The 20,326-nt window shown below is 37.5% G+C and overlaps 1 protein-coding gene across 3 annotated transcripts in view; it reads right to left on the reverse strand.

The window, feature by feature from the left end:
* Nucleotides 1-312: 312 nt before the first annotated feature.
* Nucleotides 313-20,326, reverse strand: part of BABAM2 (BRISC and BRCA1 A complex member 2) — a 171,436-nt gene continuing 151,422 nt past the window's right edge. The window contains exon 12 of one of the 3 annotated variants that reach the window (XM_032684413.1): nt 313-4,160. In XM_032684413.1, the coding sequence (XP_032540304.1) occupies nt 4,097-4,160 (64 nt within the window). In that variant the 3' untranslated portion in view covers nt 313-4,096. Of the gene's footprint in view, nt 4,161-4,271; nt 4,880-20,326 lie in introns of those variants that run through there. The other 2 variants (XM_032684414.1, XM_032684415.1) reach the window with 2 other exon arrangements.

Here is a 20,326-nt window from a genome sequence, read left to right on the forward strand (position 1 = left end):
TGCATTTCAGTGCTAAATCTCATCCACTGACTGATTCACCAAAGATGCTTATTGCCACAGGCACCAGACAGGATGAGAGAAAGGAAACATACAGAGAAACATCCCTAGGGATGGTTTAACAATATACAGGAGATCTGTGCTAATTCTAGCAATGATTTCTTCTCACAAACTGACTCAAGTCTACTCTCTGTATGAAGGGAGGATGTTCAAGCACAGTGATGATACCAAAGCCTGCTGATTCAGCAAATGAGACATGCTGACCAACAAAGCAATGGCCAGCACAACGGAAAGATCAATGAAGGCCAAACAACATATGATATATTTTACTTTTATTTATTCTTCCAGCTGTTTGTCCACTCTTTCCAGCAAGTTCACAAGAAGGCTGACTTTAAATCCATAAGATTTGGTATAACTTCTAGCACAGTGGAATATGTATGCAGATGAATAAAGGCTTGACAGCACATTTGCAGTTTAAGGACCTTTGGAAAATCGTGCATTAATAGGGCTTAGTAACTACAGCCTAACTGCATTTCCTTCAGTCAGAACTATGACAGAGTTGAGTTTAGGCTTTCTGATATGTTTGTAACACTGCTATTTTTCGCCTTTATGTCTTGTGATTCTCATAAACCAAGGAAAATAGCCTAGATCTGACTGCTCCTTTTAACTGTGATATATGCAGTTATATCACATAAGTGCTGAAAGTCTCCGTGCCATTAAACTGGCCACAATGGATATTATAATAAAACAGGAGATAACAGAAATAATTCCAACTTACTAGATCCCAACTAGATCCCAACATCCTACCTTGAATGCCTTCAATGAATACTTGATTTGATATAAAATTGTTCAAACTAACTCTCTTTTCTGGTGTAGTATTTATATGGTAATCCTCCTTCTGGAAGGAAGCTTTCACTCATTTCAGTGTCTTTCCTTCCAATATCCCATTTACAAAGCTAACACCCCCAATACTTCTTCTGAGAACTATAAGGAAGGGATCATAAAATACTGTGCAGGTCAAAGAAAATGTTCATTAAGTGTAACAAAAATGCCTTTTCTTTAATTTAAAAACTGATAGGCTTGCAAACTTTATCTTAAACACAAACAGTACAGTTTCACGTTTTCTATCTTTTTATTTTACCTTTTTTTCCCCCCAAATACTACCAATTGTAGCATGACACAAAATGAGACTGAAACTACTGGTTTGTTTCCACGCATGTTACTGGAAAGCTGATGAAACTGTAGAATTCAACACAAGGAATTGCTGGTTTAGGCTTTTTGTACCTTCAAAGTATTTTCTTACATGGCTTCTAAAACTCTTAGTCTTTTAATAATAAAACAGTTCTTTGTCCAAAATTACTGGGACTGAGGTGAAGGATGCATTTTTGGTTGAAAATAAATCTAAATTATGAAGAGTGGATCTCTTTCCAAAATGTTTTGCAACTGCTAGCCTTTGAATCATGGCAATTTCTGAAAAAACAAAAAAAATAAATAGTGGTGCCACCTGAACAATTGAGGAGGATCACCCAAGTGATTGGGAGAGATTTAAGGCCTGGAGGGACTTGTATGGGGCCTGAAAAACTTAATAATTCATGGACTTTCATGTTATTCCCCAGTTTATTGCCATGTTCAATGTACCACCACAATTATTCCTATGTTAATCCCCTTGGTTTGTACTGTTCAGGGCTTGTCTGGACTTGCCCTCACGTTTTTCCCGCCAAAAGTTGTTTACTCCCTTGTTCTCCCCTGGTTTTCCCGCTCATCTCTCACTGATTGGCTGATGGGTGCCGCAGTGCAGAGTGAGCTCCCATTGGTCCCCTACCCTGGATACTCCTAAAATTCCACCCATCTTCTCCGTGTTCGTCAATCCCATGCTCCATCCCAGTTATCAGACCTCCCCTTATCCAAACCCTATATAAGTCCTTGTTCCCCTCAATAAACTGGCCATTGCACCCTGACCTTCTACTGTGTCAGAACCCTTTGCGCAGTGTCGCGTCCCTATTCCCTTCACCCTCGGGCCGTGGCAGACAATCAGGTATACAAGTACACACTGTGTTCATGGGGCAATCACTACAACGCTGAATCAAACACAAGGTTATAAAATGTAAGATTCCAGGAATGTACTGAGGCAACTTGAAGGCTTGATTTTTACCTTTTGAAGATAGCTAGAGATCGTTCTTATCAGATTTTGAACACTATGAGAACATATGTTTTTCATTAGCCATCCTCCTTCTCCCACCTCATTCACAAGGTTGGCTTATTCTTAAATACATGGCTTTGGCTTTTACCCGAAGAAATGCAAATGTGAGATCATCCCAGTGCACTAAACAATGCTTGATCCCAGTCACTTAAGGTTATTCAGTTATGGTTTTATTATTCACATAAAATCATTACCTTCCACATCTGCTCTAAGGTTTGGTTTGCACGCAGAAGCCTCGTGCAATGTCTCCACAGAGGGAATTCAGGCTCAGACCTTTGGAGCTGTTGGCAGTCCTCAAACAATGCACTGAAAATCACAAAGGGATGGGTCACAGGACAGAATATGCCCCTTCCTCTGTGGAGTTACAATAAGGCTTCTGATGTCGTTTGCAGCTAAATTTCCAGCCAAGAACTTCAGTATTAAACATAAATTAAATTTTGCCCATAAACTAGCTAAAAATACCTGTAGTTTCTAAAGGCGAATTATTTGCATAATTCTTAAGTATCAAGCTTCACTGCTCAAAACCCATCTGCATTTCCTAGGTGGACATAAACCCTCAAAAGCAATATTTTTCATGTAATAAACAAGTTGCAGAAAGGGTAGAAGAATACTGCCAGTCAAGTAATTCGATAAGATTTCATTGCACGTGGTGGTACAGTGAATAATTTAAAATTAAATGTTTTCCAGTTCCACTGTATCATCTGCATACTATTCATTTAGTTCCTTACATTTTGCAGAAGTAGGGCACATTTTCCAGATGCCATTTATAAGCAACAAACACTGTTCATTTTATTCCTTACTGGAAAGTACCCTGGTCTATTCACAAATTAATTTGGGAAGTGACATTGTGACAGTTAGCCCCAAATGGTGCTCCTGACACAAGCAGGAAAGAAAGGATGAGTAGGTGGGATTTTGTATTTGGCATTTCAGAATTAGGGGAGGTAATGTTTCCAGTTATATACACATAAAATTATTTCTGAGAAGACATGCTGAACTTAAGCATTAAGCTAAATACCTATAGCCCTACATTATTTCATGTTATTTTCCAAGACATCATTCATTCCCTTGTTGAAAGCTTGCTTCTTAGCAGTATTTATCTTATTTGGAAAAATTACAGATCTATGAAAGAGCTTTATTTTGTTATACTGATTTATATAACTAGTTCCTTGCACATTGGTACTAAAGAAGTAGAACTTTTCTGTAATGGCAAGGGGAGTTCATTAGTAAAACACCAAAACTATACAACTGGAAATAAAAACAAACCATAAAAGCACAGCATTTCACATAAGATGAGCTTTCAACAGAAATATTAAAAAAAAAATAACAACCCTCAAACGCCCTGCCATTTTAACTTCAGACCAACTGCAAAGGCACTAAGAACTGAAGTGTGCAACTCATGTCCATACCTGTGAGAGTAACGACCACAGTGAGACGCAAACCTCCAAGGCAGACTATGGCACTGTACAGTCCACTAGGCATTCCTGGTACATATGGCAGTTTTATGTTTTCTTAGGATAAGCTGAAAACATTAACTAAATATACAAACTACATCATATTTCCATGGGGAAAAAAAATCCAATTTAGACCATCTGAAGACAAGGAAACAAGGCATAACATACCTTGTTGGAACAAGAAAGTGTTATCACATCAAAACATGCCCTTTTAAATTTAATCCAGAAGATACATAGGAATGGTGGTGGCAGAGGCAAAGGGACAGGACAAATATCAAATATCCAGTTCTAAGCATGCTGCTGAAGTCTTTGTTTCAAAAAGTGAAGCTACCAAAATCACTTCAGAGGCAAGAAAGCACATATCAACAGTCCATCCCATTTCCAGGCATTCTTCTTGTGGGCTGACACTGAAGGATCTGTTCAGTATCGTTTCCATGCCTGAGGCTGCCTAAAGCTTCCCATTAGCAAATGCTGCCTCCTGGAACTGAGGGACAAATGTCTTGAAATAGGCCCTAGTGAAAAAAAAAACAACAGAAAACGCATGATTAGGAAGGAGGAAACATAGAGCATGAATTGATGCAGTTGATGTGTGCCATGTTTCTGGGATAAAAAGGGTTTTGGGGTTTTTTTCTCCCCTATGTGGAAAAACCTTCACATATGGTAGCAAAGGCCCAAATACAGACAAGTCAATGGAGGAGGAAAATCATGAAGAGAAGTCAGAATATGTGCAGGAAATAAGCTCTTTATCTGTCTCCTTACAGAAACCTTGACACAATACCATCACTCTTCATGAGAGTGGTTTACATAAGATGTAGTAAATAAATATTAACAACTTTGGACAAATTGTAATTCCTTTTATTAAACTTCAAAGTTTATAGAATAATGTTCTTACTTAAGGTGTGCTTTGTATATTTTGGATCTTAGTCTACCTTCTTTACAAAGGATCGAGTGACTCATAAATCCGTAAAATGAGCTGATCCTAAGTATCCAAAATTGAGTTTGAACTGTATCTTTGAGTTTATTATGCTGAGGTACTCAACCATGTAATAAACATATTTTATATGTCCCAATGACACCGTTTATTTGCCAGTTACATTAGAAGCTGCTTCACTGTTCTGCATTTGGTTTCTGTCTATGGCTTTCTGCACCAAACTTTCACTTTCTTGTTTTTTTCTTTTTAAACATTTTATTTTCTGTTCATATCACTGGTCTGTATAAATTTCTGTTCTCCCTGCCAAAAAAAAATCTAAAGTGAGAATAGCTGCAATGACATTCATTACGTTCTTGATCTCTGCTGGTTTAGCTCCTGAAGCAAACATACACCGATTAGCTTCACAATCATGACACGTTTCTAACTGTGGTAGAAGTTTTGGTGATCACTGAACACCAATCATACCTCCCACATCTCAAAACATTTCAAGATTACAAAGAGAACGCTCCTCTCTCTTTGTGAGGTTGCGCCTGGCAAATTAATTAACAGATAGCTGCAGTCAGCTTTTATGCAGAAGCTGTAAACACACAGGAGATGCTGTTCAAAGGTTAAAAGAGCAATGGAAAGTAAAAGCATTTCTGGACTGAGGAGATTATCCTAGAAATGGAAAACAGGAGGACGACAACCAGCACACACATTTTATAGCATACACAGATTGTGCTATGTATTTACAGGATACACTTTGGTTTATAGAATCAAAGATCAGAAAACAACCCTCATAATCATGGCCACAAAAGTGATTGTTCATGTTGGCGCATACTCGTACATAAACCAGCTCAGAAGGTATGCCTGTTCTATATTTGCGCTTTCTATAGCATACCTTTCAGACTGTAGCCTCTCTGTGTCCTGGTCAGTTCTATGTATTTTGCTAGCTCAAGGAATATCACCTGCATGTTGTCAATGCCACGAATTTATCATACTTTTACTTTTCCTTGCATTATCTGTGCTAACATTTAATTACACATCTCTGCTTGCTTATTTTAAGTACCTTCTCCCTTCCTTTTAGATAGCTTCTCTGCACATGATCTTATTGACTTGATAAATGCTACTTAAAACTTCCCTCTTCCAAAATTGTAAAAATTCTTAATCATTAAACGGTATATAAGCAGAATTATTTTCTTACATTCTATTTCTTTTCCTTTATAGTATTTCTGTGCTTTGTATTAAAACCACACTTACTGCATTATATGCAGTAATTATATATGACTTTCCTGTTAGGTAAATTCCAGAACGAATGCTTCTGATACCACAAACATCCTCCCACACCATCTTTATCTACACTTGCATCCTTTCTTTTCACTGACTCCTGCAGCAGAGCTTGTATCCTCTGCTGCAAAACAAAATCTAACACCTCCCTACATTCTGATCAGATGTACTGTTTCAAAGAGGATGTTATTTCACTGGTAGTTCATATGAACCTCTTGGCAAAGTTCCATACACTACAAAAATTCCTTTAATAGTTCATAGTTTTTAAATGTCTACTTTTTTCCTTCCGTACCTTAAAGTCTATGCTTAAGTTTGCCCTTATCATTTGTGGTCTTGACCAGATTGAAACAAGTGCAGTACCACACGTTTACCTGGGATGTGTTCCTCCATTTCTGCCCCTCTCCCATACACCACAGGTATCTCAGATTAGGCAAAATCTGAGATAATTATGGTTCATCACATACACATGCAAAAATAAATTTAAACACCCACCCCCCTCACCAAACCAAAACAAGAAAGACCCTGCAAAGAAATCCAAAAGCACAATATACTTGATAGACTGTACCACCTACAGCACATTTAATAGACTGAACAGAAAAGATGGGGAACTAGGAGAAGGGAGGTTAAACTGCTCAATGAACACTGCATATAGGGAGGGAATGGCAACTGTTAGTACATGAAAGTAATATCACTTATTTTGCATGTGTGTGAAGGAGTAGAATGGGCAGCAAAGACATAACTTGTTACTAGAGGTTGCTGGATGTTATTTTTTTTTTAATTACATGGCTATGGCTTTTCCAATGAAAAATTACGTTTTTACCCAGCTGTGTGCATTTCTGTGGAAATGCTACTGAGATTCCATCAGGAAAAGAATGAGGTATTTCAGTTTGGCTTGATCTAGAAAGTTATTCTGGTTTGTAGAACTAAGCCTAAACAATTGGCTTGATATTAACCTTCATATCTGTGGTCCAGCATCTGAGAGATGATGTATGTTGGCCCACAGACAAGGCCCTGGTGCATCACAAGAGTCCTAAGCACAAAAACAACAGCAGAATTCCCTTCAAAGAACCCAGTCCATGAAGAATGATGAGATAAATAATTAAAATTTCTTCTTTCAGGAGGCATTGTGCTACTGCTAGCAGGTGCATTATAGTGTCACATTAACTGCATTTTTGTTTTCATATGTTCCAAGCAAAATTTTTTCTAAACTTTTTCTTTTCATCTAAAGTTTGGGACAAAACCATATGTTAAAATGCCTGAATTGCCCGTGAAATGAAAATTCCAACATTTTTTCTCCTCTGCATACATTACCAGTAAGGAGGAAGAGAAGCACCAATCACCTTCTGAGTAAGTTTCATTTATTGACCAACTGGCATTGAAGTCAATGTATACATGGATATGTATACGTTGTATACAGGACATGGACTATTTATGTGACAACAGATTACGTGAAATAACTTCAAGAGAAATACAAAATTTTTTGAAGGACAGTACTCTGCTATAGACTGCATGGTAAGGGCCTCCTTCACATGGAATGCTATTCCTTTTAGAAAGATTTTAAATTAAGAGAAAACACTCATAATCCAGCATCCTGTACATACAGACACAGAGGAACAGTGAATATAAACATGAACTTTTGAAAAAGAGTAGTTTCTCATACCCTATAAACATATTCACATGAATTTACACCCTCAACAACTTTGATCTGTGCTACACCACAGGAATTCACATAAAAATATCTGAAATTTTTTTTTCAGACACTTTGGCACATGATACTTCAAAGTATCTCCAAACTATTTTGAAATTATTATTTTTACATCCAGTAAATATGCTTTTCAGCTCTGGAGAACTATTATTAAAAAAAAATAAATCAGTAACTTGGGTACCTGTTGAATTACACTGAAGATGAAAAAAGCTAACTTGACCTATAGTCTCTCAAGACTGTGTCAAATGGCAGAAATCAGCTTTTGATCAATGCTTTTTCTGCTTTCTGGGAAACACAGAGTTCCTTCTTTATCCTGCTTTCCTCTACTATGTTCTTGGTGGGTCTGTATCACACTGACCTCACACTAACCTCAGAAGAACTGCATAAAATGCTCCTTCAAATACAGAGAAACTCATTTGTATGAAGTCCACAAATATTCTTTAGCAAAGTGTTGAGTACAATCAACACTCAAAGTAAAACACATGTTGAGTGTTGCATCCTTCTCACAGTGGTTTAGATCTCATCTTAAACATTGTTTAAAGAGTTTTCAGTCTAGAGTGGGCGCCAATCTTCATACACTTACAGGCACCTGTCTAACTCTTTGTTGAGCATCTTACCATAAGATTCCATTGTTTTTTGTCCATTTGTTTTTGTTCCCTCAAATGGTCATTTTCCAAGTTCAAGGCAGCAAGTTATGAGGTTTCTATGGAAATTTTTTTCATCACTCCAGAAAACAACACATTTTGCTGTAGTTAACCACTATATATACTTGACTCAGTGCACTGAATTTCAGGTGCTACGCTCAAGGACATCTGCTGAGAGTAAAGCACTTCTCTTTCCTTCGCCTTATTATCCAGTGTAAAGAAAGTCTTGCTATTATTCCAAGTGGTAAGCATCTAAAAGAATGTAGAATTGGCTCACCTGCTGTTTAAGTATTTTCTAGTGATATGAAACACTGACTGTGGTACAAGGTCTCCAGAAGCCCATACATGTCTAAATTGGTTTGCAGGGTGTCGGTTTGCAGCACTTAAAACATACTTGACTCAGAATTCACATGGTTTTGTGAAATTTCATTCTAATTGTAATGGATTTTTTTCCAGGATAATTTAGTGCTGGGTTTTTTAAATGCAGTTGGTAGAAGATCTGCATTGACCATTTGATAATACCTTTTGCCTTCAGATAGTGGAAGGTACTCTTTTTGCTGAAAATCTGCAAAGATTTTAAATTATGCAGCTGCAATCTCCCATCAAACAACACTTCACATATATTTATGGTGAAAGCATTCTAACACTAACACACTTGCTTTCTGCTATTGCTTTTGCTGGACTGGTGCTATAGTCAACAATACAATGGTTACTGCTCCTGGTGTAATAAAGTTAGAAGAGTTAGCTAGGTGTTTCTATTTCTCTTAAAATCTTCACGTGGTAAATTTGGAGCAGAACACCAAGATTCAATCTCTGTGAGGAAAAAAGCATACAAAACGCTATATCAGTGGGATTTCTGCTTTTTGTGTCTGGGACAAGGACAATCATCATGGGGTTGAGGAATCATCTTCCCAAGTCATTCACAAAATAGATTCCCCTTAAACTCCTCGGTTCATGAGTGCCAAGTTTTTCAGCATGCTAGCCCTATTTGCACTCATATGTTTTATTAGTTTCAGCACAAGATGTGGGAGTTCCAAGTGCCTTTTTCATCGAGAGATGATTTGAGGAAAAGGAAGCAGATGAAATAATCATGATGGTCCACATCAAGAACAGACTTAGATGTCCAGCAACATGTCTACTACCAGCATAGTGTACTCTGCCCTTGCACATTTTTTACTGGCAAATTAAAGCCCTTAAGCCAAAATCTTCATCTTTTCATAAAGACACAGAGGGTGTCATTACCTTTTCTCACTGCATCAGTCATATATATTGTATTCCTTCTTATCTGAAGGCAGACTCAGGTTATCACACTTAGATTTTTTTCCTACTATTGACTTTGAGAGTAACCTTTATTCTTAAATATTATCCCTTATTTCAATATTCTAATTCGTTCTTGTAAAATGTTTTAGTAAATACTGTGACTGTGGTTTAATTCTGCAAATTTTTGTTTCTAACTATTATAGAACAATCCTTGTGTACTCAAAATCATAGTAGTCAATATATTTGAAAAATACCTCCATTTTCTCCTACTTTAGGCAAGGCATACAGGAAAATGTGAGGTTTTTTTCCCTCAACCTTTTCAAGTTAATAGATCTGACTTGGGCAGGCACTCCTGTAGTCACGGGCATCCCTGAATCCTTACTTAATCCTTCTGAGTCTTCTGGAGTAAGATCTGTAGCTAGGACCCCCTTCTCCTCAGTTGTTCTCCATTGTCTGAATCGTCCAGCAGGTAAATTGAGTTTGTTTGAATATTCCTGGGATTGAGGTAAGAACTGAATTGTATCCCTCCCAGCTGTATTAGATACAGCCGAGAATCCCAGGCATTTGCCCCAGCTGCTGTCCATTTCTTTCACAGGAGTTGTAACTCTAGGATTTACATCATTTTGCATCCCGTATTTTCTTCCTGCTGTACCCTCAAGGAACTGCTGCAGGACACCTACAAGTTTCTTCAATCCACTGAATCCTGACAGAAAAACATCAACTCCACAGATGACTGATCTTCATAAATTAGCTAGAATATCAACGTTCTCCCCTCTTCCAATTAAATTAGGTGAAAACAGAAATTAAGAAGGGTGCAGGTCTGAGTGAAGGACAGCTTGAGGCTTCTTGAGGTTCTTGACCTATTCCTCCCAGACTAGTATTATTATGCTGACACTTTGCAATAAAATCTTGTTATATAAATTATTTTAACAGCACAGCCATTTTAGAATTATAAAAGAGCTTCTCCAGGCTTTATCAATGTCACCTGATTATTTATTTTCTGAAGCACGAAGTATTTTTGCATGGATAATACATACATACATATGTAGCATGCCTTTGTATTTTTATGTTCCTGTTGCAACTTGTTTTGACACAATGAAAACCTGTTTTGAAAATAGTGAACACCTACAACAATCCCTTCTGGGTGCCAGACGAGAGGATTTGTCCTCCTGTGACTACACAGGCACATCCAGCTGGTTTGGTTCATGTAACCCCTAATAATTCATCTCCTGTGTAGAAGATATTTACCATAACTTTCCAAACTCTCTAAGATTTGCTGTTTGTTTATGACAGAAGAAAATCAAAGATGCCAACTTATGGGTTTTCTTCTTCTTCTTTTTTTTTTTTAATATAATTGTTTTCTTTTCAAATTCCTTTAACATTATTAGTACTAATTAACAAAAGGAACTTAAATTAATAAATTGTTGCATTAATTCCAATAGTGGGTATGTATTTAGGTCATATTCCATATGACTGCTCATTAGGTCCTTACCCTGTGGTTATGCCCTCCTCCTGCATCTCTATGCCTTGCACTGACAAGGGCTGAATGCAAATGTGTGGAAATCTACTGAAAGCCCGTTCTTTCAATAGGCCTCATGCCAATGTTCGAGGCGTAAGTTTTTCCTTGTAAACTCAGACGTGAGACATTTGAACCTCCTTGCTATTCTTACTATATATAATGCATTAAAAACATATTTCCACTGGGCGAACCACGCTGTCTATTTATTCACAGGCACTTCCAGAGCATTCCTCACCAGGCTAAAGATATGTGGGCACTCACAGCAGAGCAAAATAACTCAAGTCTCCTGCTTTGGGATGACTATGGGATAACAGATTAATTCTACACTAGACATTTTATGACAGCTCTATTAGAAGAAAAATGATTGTTATATCATTCTCTCCACATCTAAGATGTTACAGTAATTGAAGTGACAAACAGTACTCAGCACTCCAACTTTTGGTTGCCTAGCTGAAAATGGGATGTAGCAAGTAGGCCCACAATAGCGCCGGGTGCCAAGTGCTAATGAAAATTAGGACTATTATGGAAGGCACAAGGCACTCAGGAGGCAGCAGCATTCCTAAACCACGATTCAAATCTGAACATCACTAAAACTTATCCAAGCATAGGACAAAACGACAAAGGTACCTTCCAGGATTTCTTTCTCTCTTCAAATATATGTAACGATACTTGGCATGAATTCATGTTTCTAAACTAAGCTTCTCGACGGTATGCTCTTTGGGATGTGGTTTATAATTTCCATACTAGGCAGCTTTATCTATGGCAAATATTTTGCTTTTATGTGAAACACAATGTCTACACAGTTCTCCATTTTATACATCTCCAAAACTGGTGATGCCAAGCAAACATCTCAAGTGTTTACACAACAGCAAGACAATAGTTCTTAAATTACTGCTACTGTAACTGGCTAAACACACAAATGTACAAAGAAGTCTGAACCCAATGCCATTATGCTGCTGGCAATTTTTTTTTCCGTGTGCCAAAAAATATGCATCACAATCTCTCTTCCTCTTCTAATATCTTCTCTCTCTACCCTCTTTTCCTGTGAATTACCTACAAGGAGTTCAGTAAACTTCTTATGCTCATTTCTACCTGCCAGTCTACGCAAGGCACTGACTCTGCAGCCAGGCTGATGGACAGAATAATAATCAAGACCATGAGAACTGGAGGTCTGCAGCAGGCAGCCACAAAAATGCAAGTTTTTAAGAAATACTATTGTTGTCAGCTCAGCTCATACTATTACACGACAGAAAACTGTCTCCAAAATCACAAACAAACCAAAACCTGTGCTACCAAAATCATAACAGGAAACAGAAGTGGCAGAACTAGTGAAACCAAGTACACATCAGAAGTTTAAACATTAAAATTCACTCATATCCAAAAGCTGTTTTCTGTATTTTACTAACAATGTCTTTTATCTCCACAAATTCCTGTGGAGTTATAACCATTTCTGATTCAAGTCACACAGAAAGGTACAAGAAATGGTTATATTTAGACATGTTTTTCAATAGTTTGCTGACTGCAGAATTAACAGGTGGCTTTACTCCATATGAAGCAAACAGAAACAAAAATTAACTTTTCATTTGGTTATACATTTGCATCTGTTCTGAAAACCTACGATATCAATTGATTTTATAAATAAAGTCATGAAGAATTCAACATTGGTCTGCTGTACAACTTAAAAAGACTTTGCTGCCCAACTTACCATAAACCAAATGAATCTTGACAATCTGTTCAACTTGTGAAACAACCATAAATATGACAACCTGACTAAAGGCAAAATATAAAGGAAGGGAGTTCTAAGGAACTGCTGTGGAGCCAGGATTGTAGATCATTACGTAGGCTGGCAATTAATGTTTATTTTAAAGCAGCAGCATAAGTAGGGTCATCACTTTGCAGAAGATACTAACTTTGGTTCCAAGAATATATGTGCACACAAATGCATGGACCGTTACTGACAATTACAGATAAAAATTACAGCTACTGGACATAATCAGAGTATACAGACCAAGGCCAGTAACTATGCAAGCAACTTTTTTGAATCATCTGGAAATAAAGATTCCGGGATTTAATCTCTCACAGATTTCTGATACAGATATTTAGGAATTTACAAAGGTGTATTGCACAGATACAGTGGATCTAAGTGTCCCAAAGCACACATGGCAAAATGAACCTCTCGTTTTGAAAGAGTTTTATCAATGCCTGTTTGCCAGTCAGTTCAAGAGATAAACACTTCCTTCGCCTTCTCCACAATGAACATAAATAGATTTGCTTCAGTCAGATGAAGGCTTGTGGTCTTAGATCATAGCGAATTTTGTTTCTGCTTTCTTAACTTCCATTTTCCTCAGGGTGCAGTGGGTGTCTGTGAAGGGTGCACTGGAATATCTCTGTCATAGCATGGTCAGTGCACTTCCTTATCAGTGGATCATGAGAATGATATTCCAAGACCATCACGGAAAAACTCAATCTTCATATAGTCTTTTTAAATACAGTGTCAATTTGCAGGAAATTTCCAGTCCTATGAGCTACAGCATGACAAGTGTGCTCTATTTTTCCTAGATGCTGAAGTGCCATAGCCATATTTTTCCACTCCAGATAAAGGTTAACTTCTTAAAGAAACAGTGTTTATGCAAGATACGTATTATTTCCCCCTATCTAGGCTACATAAATACACATTGAGTTTTACTGTTGGAGAGTAATTATTTAGCAAACTATTTAGTAGATTTGAAGGAGAGAGTCAATGCCAGACAAGATTCTACTAGGAACCTCTTCAAAGTATAAAGAGCAGGGTAAAGAATACAATGAAATAAGAAGGGGGGGAAGTAGGGACAATATAAGTAGTACGAGAAAGCAGAAAAGACTGCGCAAAAATACATTCGGGAGGAAAGCTCATAAGGAAAGATAAGTGTAGAGATCCAAGAAGAAAGGAGCTCACAGCAGTAATAACAGAACTTGAAAAATCTTTAAGAAATTACTGAATCCCTTAATTGTACTTCAGAGGCAGAAATAAAGGGTTACACCACAGATGCATCCATAATGAGTCTGACAACCAGCATCCCCGAAAACAAAGTTTGCTTGCAGGTGAAAGTACTGATTTCATCATGCCATCCGCTTTGCTTTGCCAGATTGCTTATCAACTACTGGGGCCGAAGGCAACATACCAAACCATAAAAGAAACCTCCCAGGATATTCATTAGGACAAACCACTCAGAAGGAAAGGGATGAGATGCCACACATCTGTGATTATATAAAACATATTAAAGAAGTTGTTTCTCTTTGCTATTCAAAAGACAAATATTTGCTATCAGAAATAAAAGGAAATTCTTAAAAGGTTGGAGACCTATCCAAAGGGGAAAACAGACAGAAACAAATCTTAACACTAATAGGTAAAAGCACAGTAAAGCAAATAAAAGATGAATTTGATGAACAAATTAGCTGTGGCCCTCGAAATAAACACTTGTCAAACAGTACAAAAATCCAGTCAAAAAGTAAAAAGAGTGCTTAGAAGAAATAAAAGTCACACAGAATAAACGAAATGGAGCTGCTTAAAGAGGCTGCCATACCAGAATTCTGCTTTCCAAGAGATGTACCAAAAGATCTGAGTCATGCGGAAATGTCAGCCAGAAAGGTAATGAACAAATCAACAAAACACAAGCAAACCAGCAGCCCCAGATTACATTCACACCCAAGTTATAGAGAAACTCAAGTGTGAGAAAGCTAAACTCTTAAATAGCTTGTAACCTCATGCTTAAAACAGCTTGGTACCAGAGAAGTGTGATGTCAATTGAAAAAATGTCTGAATGTCTGGGAGGACAGAAGGATAGAAGGAATTATGGGCCAGTAAATCTCATGTCCATACCTTACAGAGAGAGAGTTAACAGAAGAGAGACTGTTAATAGAAAGCATAAATTTGTAAGAAGTCCAAAATTAGTGGACTTGAGTAAATATGATATATTGGTTAGGAGGCAAACTTGTGCTTCACAGGTCTCTTATTTTCTTCAGGTATCAAAACCACACAGACAACAAAAATTCAAGTGACACATACTGCTCAACTTTCCTGCAGCTATTTGGGAAGGCTTTTGAAAGGCTTTTCTCTCAGCAGGAGAAAAGATCCATGAATGGATAAATAGCAGGTCAAGATAAGAAGAAAAAGACAGGAATGAATGATGAATACTATTAGGATGCAGTCACCTGAGAACTGCACAGAAATGGGTGTTCTGACCTGTGTTGTTCATATTCCTACACAATATACAAAAGTAAGCAAAAGAAGATGGAAAGGTTTGTCAATGCTAACAGTTTAGTGGAGGGGGGGAAATGCACAATTACGAAGAACTGCAGATGGTTCTTACAGCACTGGGAGACTGGGAGATAACATACCAGGTGAAAAGTCAATTTGACAAACATGAAAGGGAAATATGCGAGGAAAAAGACTTATTTTTGCATACACAAAAAACACAGGCTCTGAAAAACAGATAGAAAGGAGATCTTGGTGCTAAAAGAACAGTGTAACTAACCTTCAGTTGTATGCAAAAAACTAAATAAAATGTTATTAGAATTGGAATAAAGAGTAAACCAAACAGTATCACTACTTCACCATATAAACGCATGGTGAATGCACTGATGAGCAACATGCAGCTTTGTGTCTCAGAAAGAATATGACAGAAATAGTAAAGAGAGAAAGAAGTGGAACAAGGGCAATCAGAAACATGGAAAGGTTCTGGAGAAGGAAGGAGCAAGCAGAGCAAGAGAAAAGGTGACAGAAGAGACAGGAAGAGGGTCATAAAACAAAGGTTTTGGAGGGGATCAGTGGATTAATTATTTGTTGCCTCTTTTCATACAAGAGCTAGAGAATAACAACTGGAGTTACGAGGAAGCAGGAATGCAAAAATCCAACAAAGCTTGTTCTTCACACCATATGTTACCTGTGCAATCCCTTGCCACAAAATTTTGTGATGTTATTATGTGGGTTCAAGAAGCAATCAAATAGAAGGAAAGTTACATAGGGTTCCTGAACAGAAAGGTACCAAGATAAGAAACCCTTGAGGATGGTAGAACATGCAATGAAAATATGGCTACATGCTCTGCCATGCTCTTCCACAGCCATTGGCTACTGCCTATTGATACAGACATGACAGTGGGCTGGCTAAATGAATGTTGAGTTTTACCTAGTATGACTGTTCTTTGTGTTTAATGGAGCTATTACAAATATTACTCAAAGGACAAGAGTATGGAGCTCATCTACTACTTTCACTTAGCTGTTTATTTTGTAACTGATCAAGCAACACTACTTATCTGGGCTATTGAACGTCAAGCTTCTGCTAGACCTATGCATTTCTCTCTATTCTTTTCTTAAGGGAGGACATTTTTTTCATGTGTTCCTAACTATACTTCCATGCTCTAATATAGATTTAGCAGCTTTGATAAATGTATAATGGAGTTCTCAGATAAAGCCAAATCAGACGCGTTTCATAGTATTTCTAGAACGCCACTTAACCCTGGTTATCCAAGAACCACCTATGTTAAATCCTAACCTTTAATTCCTACAAAGCAGTTGTCTTCCAGCTAAGGGCTATTATATTCCACTTTAACCAAGCCAACTTCTTCATTCTCTTCTGTGCATTTCTCTTGTCAATATATGAGAGAATAGTTTTTTGCAGAAAGAATATTTACTATATATTGAAATGCACATATGTACGGTTCACACACATACATAGTATCTACACAAAACCAGAGAAAAACTAATTGCCTAACAGATTTTATTTCTATGCACTTCCTATAGCACCTATACTCCTTATCTTTAAATAGTTGTTTTTCTTTTCCCACAGTCAAAGCTTTAATGAGAAGTGACCAGAAACAAATACCCAGGCCCTTCTGTCTTGGCTGAAATCCACATAATGCATGACAGCACTGAAGATCCCTGGCAGGCACCTGTCAGAAACTAACATACCATAACTTAAGAGTCAGGCTTAATTATCCAAGGAGACATTTAAAGAAAAGTACGTGAAAAATATGACTCAGTAAGTGCAAGTATCATGTGTATGCACTGTACTCTGTAGCGTATGCAGACAAACAATGTAAAAATAAAGTAATATCCTGGGAAAACTATAATTAAAAGCTCTATCTACTTAGCCTATTATATCTTAAAATCAAAATAATTCTGTTATTAAGTTTTGCGGGTAAATCAACTGCAGAACACGCTACAAGCACAAATGCAATCACCAATTATTTTAACCAAACGTAATTTTTTCCATTTTTCTTTCTACTGTTCACATGTAATTCTTACAGCTGACACTTCCACGGAAAATCAGAGTTTTGATTTAATGGTCTATAAAATCAAATTAACATCTTCATAGTCTTCACACATCTGTGTCGCCACATCTCTTCTTGTTATGGCTGTCACAGTGTATTGCCCATTTTTTGTTGTGAAGAGCAGCCCACCGGCGGCAACACAATGTCAGCCTGACTCGATTTCAGGCAAGGAAATCACTTCTGTTCAGTTTCCAATGCAAGACTATCAAAAACCAGAGTTAAACCAGCGACCCAGCTCACCACTTCAGCCCTTAGTTTGTACCTATCCCGCTGCTTTTCTCCAGAAAGAATCCTCTGAGCCTTGCAAACATTCAAACACATGCACACGTGCCTAGGGAAGGATGATGACTCTGTGTTTTATGCTTCTGTTCCCTACTCTCATTTTTCTAAATTTTTTTCTAAGTAAGTTTAAAGTAACACACAACAGAGACAAAGGCAGTCATGAAAAAAGCTTTGTGAGGTGAGTATATGTAAATGCAAATAAGGTAGTTTTTGGAAAACTGCTCTTTAAAGATGACTAATGTGCATGCAAATCACATAATACATGCAAATACAATTTGTTACTTTTATGAATAAGCAGAAAAAAATACTTAAATACAACCCAAATAATAACAAATGATTTATTACCTTAATTAAACCTGTCAAGGAGAGAAGATTATAAAAAAAGGTGCAATGTTTACATGTAAACTTTACAGTGAGATTCAAGGTAACAGAGGTGGAAATCAAAAGTTTCATGGAAATAGTGAAACTTGCTGTTTTAAAAGAATCTGAAATATAGTACGAGATATTCTGCCTAAAATGTGAAAAAAATCTGACTTAATAACAAAAAATGGATGAGTTGAAACTGGTTAATGCCAAAATAACAAAAAAAAATCATTAGGGCACTCAAAATTTACTGAATACAACAGCAAGTCTTTGACATAAAGCAACTGAGTTTGTCTAAACAGCAACACAACAACTGTCCCTTTTTCTTTTCTAATATTCTTTTATTAGACTAAGAAATGCAATTTTTTAATCTGCAAATGTAATCATAGAATCACAGAATCGTTTAGTTTGGAGAAGATCTCTAAGTTCATTGAGTCCAACCATTAACCCAGCACTGCCAAGTCAAGCACCAAATCATGTCCCTAAAGTGCCACATACACACGCTTTTGAAATACTTCCAGGGGTGGGGACTTCACTTCCTTGGGCAGCCTTGCTTGACAACCTTTTTGGGGAAGAATTTTTCCCTAATATCCAATCTAAACCTCCCCTGGCAAAACTTGAGGCCATTTCCTCTTGTCCTGTCACTTATCTGTGAGAGGAGGCCGACCCTCACCTGGCTCCAGCCTCCTTTCAGGTAGTTGTAGAGAGAGATAAGGTCCCCCTGGAGCCTCCTTTTCTCCAGGCTAAACAATGCCAGCTCCCTCAGTCGCTCCTCACAGTACTTGTGCTCCAGACCCTTCATCAGCTCTGTTGTCCTTCTCTGGACACATTCTGGCACTGCAATGTCTTTCATGTGGGGGGTGGGAGGCAATGATACACATGATACATATCATGTAATTTGATGACAGTCAAGGAAAAGGTATCAATGAGGCTGAAAATGCTATGGCCCAGTTTACCATCCTGACACTTTCTAACCATTTCACATGTTTCTGCTGGGCACAAACCACAGCTGCAGCTGTGCTGGGAATACATATGTAGCTCACACAAGATGTGTCTGCATATAATCTTAAAATGCACTTGACCTTATGGCACAGCAACAGCCAATATACAGTTGAGAGCACTTGAGCCCTTTTAAGCTTTCACCCTCAGAGTGCCCTATGGGATATATGAAATTAACACCACATTCAGCAAACACTGGTGAATGGCCAGGGACAACACTGTTATTCAGAAACCAGTTTTATCAGCAAACCAAAAAAATAAAAAATGAATACAAACCTTTGGAGCAACTTTTTATTGTGATACCAGTTTTCCATCCTCCTGCTATTTTTAATGGTGAGTAGGTGGATTTATGTAGGATAAAAGAGTAAACTGAGTCCTGACTTGCTGTCCCTGAAGTATAACCTAAGTCTACAGAGCAGCAGTGGATCAGACAGAAACTGGGCCAGAGTGCATCTAAGAACTGAACTTCATTTGTATAAACAAACAAGCTTTATTTACAGTATTCCTTCATAAAATCCCAGGCTTCAAGTCTGCATGTTCTTTAAAGACTCCATTTATGTACACTTGAATGCCTATTTAAGTAAAAAAACAAGAAAGCTTTCCCATGGAAACCGCACAGAGATGTTTTACTTCACACGTACACCACAAACAAGGCTGCTAACTTTCCATAATTTACTGTATTTTCTTAGACTTGCCATTGTATTTTAGGACCAAATCTTTTGGAGAAGCTGCTTACGCAGGAGGCCACAGACATATAAATAAATGACCTAAAAGAGGCAAAGCCCAAGATATGAACTGAGAGGAAACAGCATCTTGGCAGCTTGTAAGAAAATTTAAATATTTTTGGTTTCCCTGTTTCTATCCAGAGAAACAGGTTAAAATTTTGTGTTTAGTTGAGAAACAAGCAATCTGGAGGCCATTGGAACTACATTATTAAATCAGGACTTGATTCATCCCTTAGAATTAAATCAAGCCAGAGGGCAATCCCTGGGCTAAGACAATAGCAAGCTTCAGTTACTAGATGCTATCTCTCAGCAAGGAATCTAAGTCAGAGGGCCTCAAAGGAGCCCAGTTTTTAAAATCTGCTTAAGAGGACAGAGAGAGAGATATTGACTTCTTGGGCTTTATCAGACAGACATAAATTGGTTCAATTACTTCAGCAAGAACATGAGCAGTTTTTCTCTGTGAATAAAATACAGCCAGCTAAAATCATACTCTGTTTCGAGAATTTGCCTTTTAGATTCAGGTGATATGTCTCTAAGCATGAATGCACATAATCTACTTTTATATGCATGCGTTTTAGGGGACAAATTTTGCTCCTACTTATAGTTACTACTGATTGTCTCAAGGCTACAGCAAAGGGTTAAGTCCTAACTTCAAAAGAGATGGTTACTTCTGCT

Source organism: Chiroxiphia lanceolata, chromosome 3 (genome assembly GCF_009829145.1).
Source record: "Chiroxiphia lanceolata isolate bChiLan1 chromosome 3, bChiLan1.pri, whole genome shotgun sequence".
Lineage (NCBI taxonomy): Eukaryota > Metazoa > Chordata > Aves > Passeriformes > Pipridae > Chiroxiphia > Chiroxiphia lanceolata.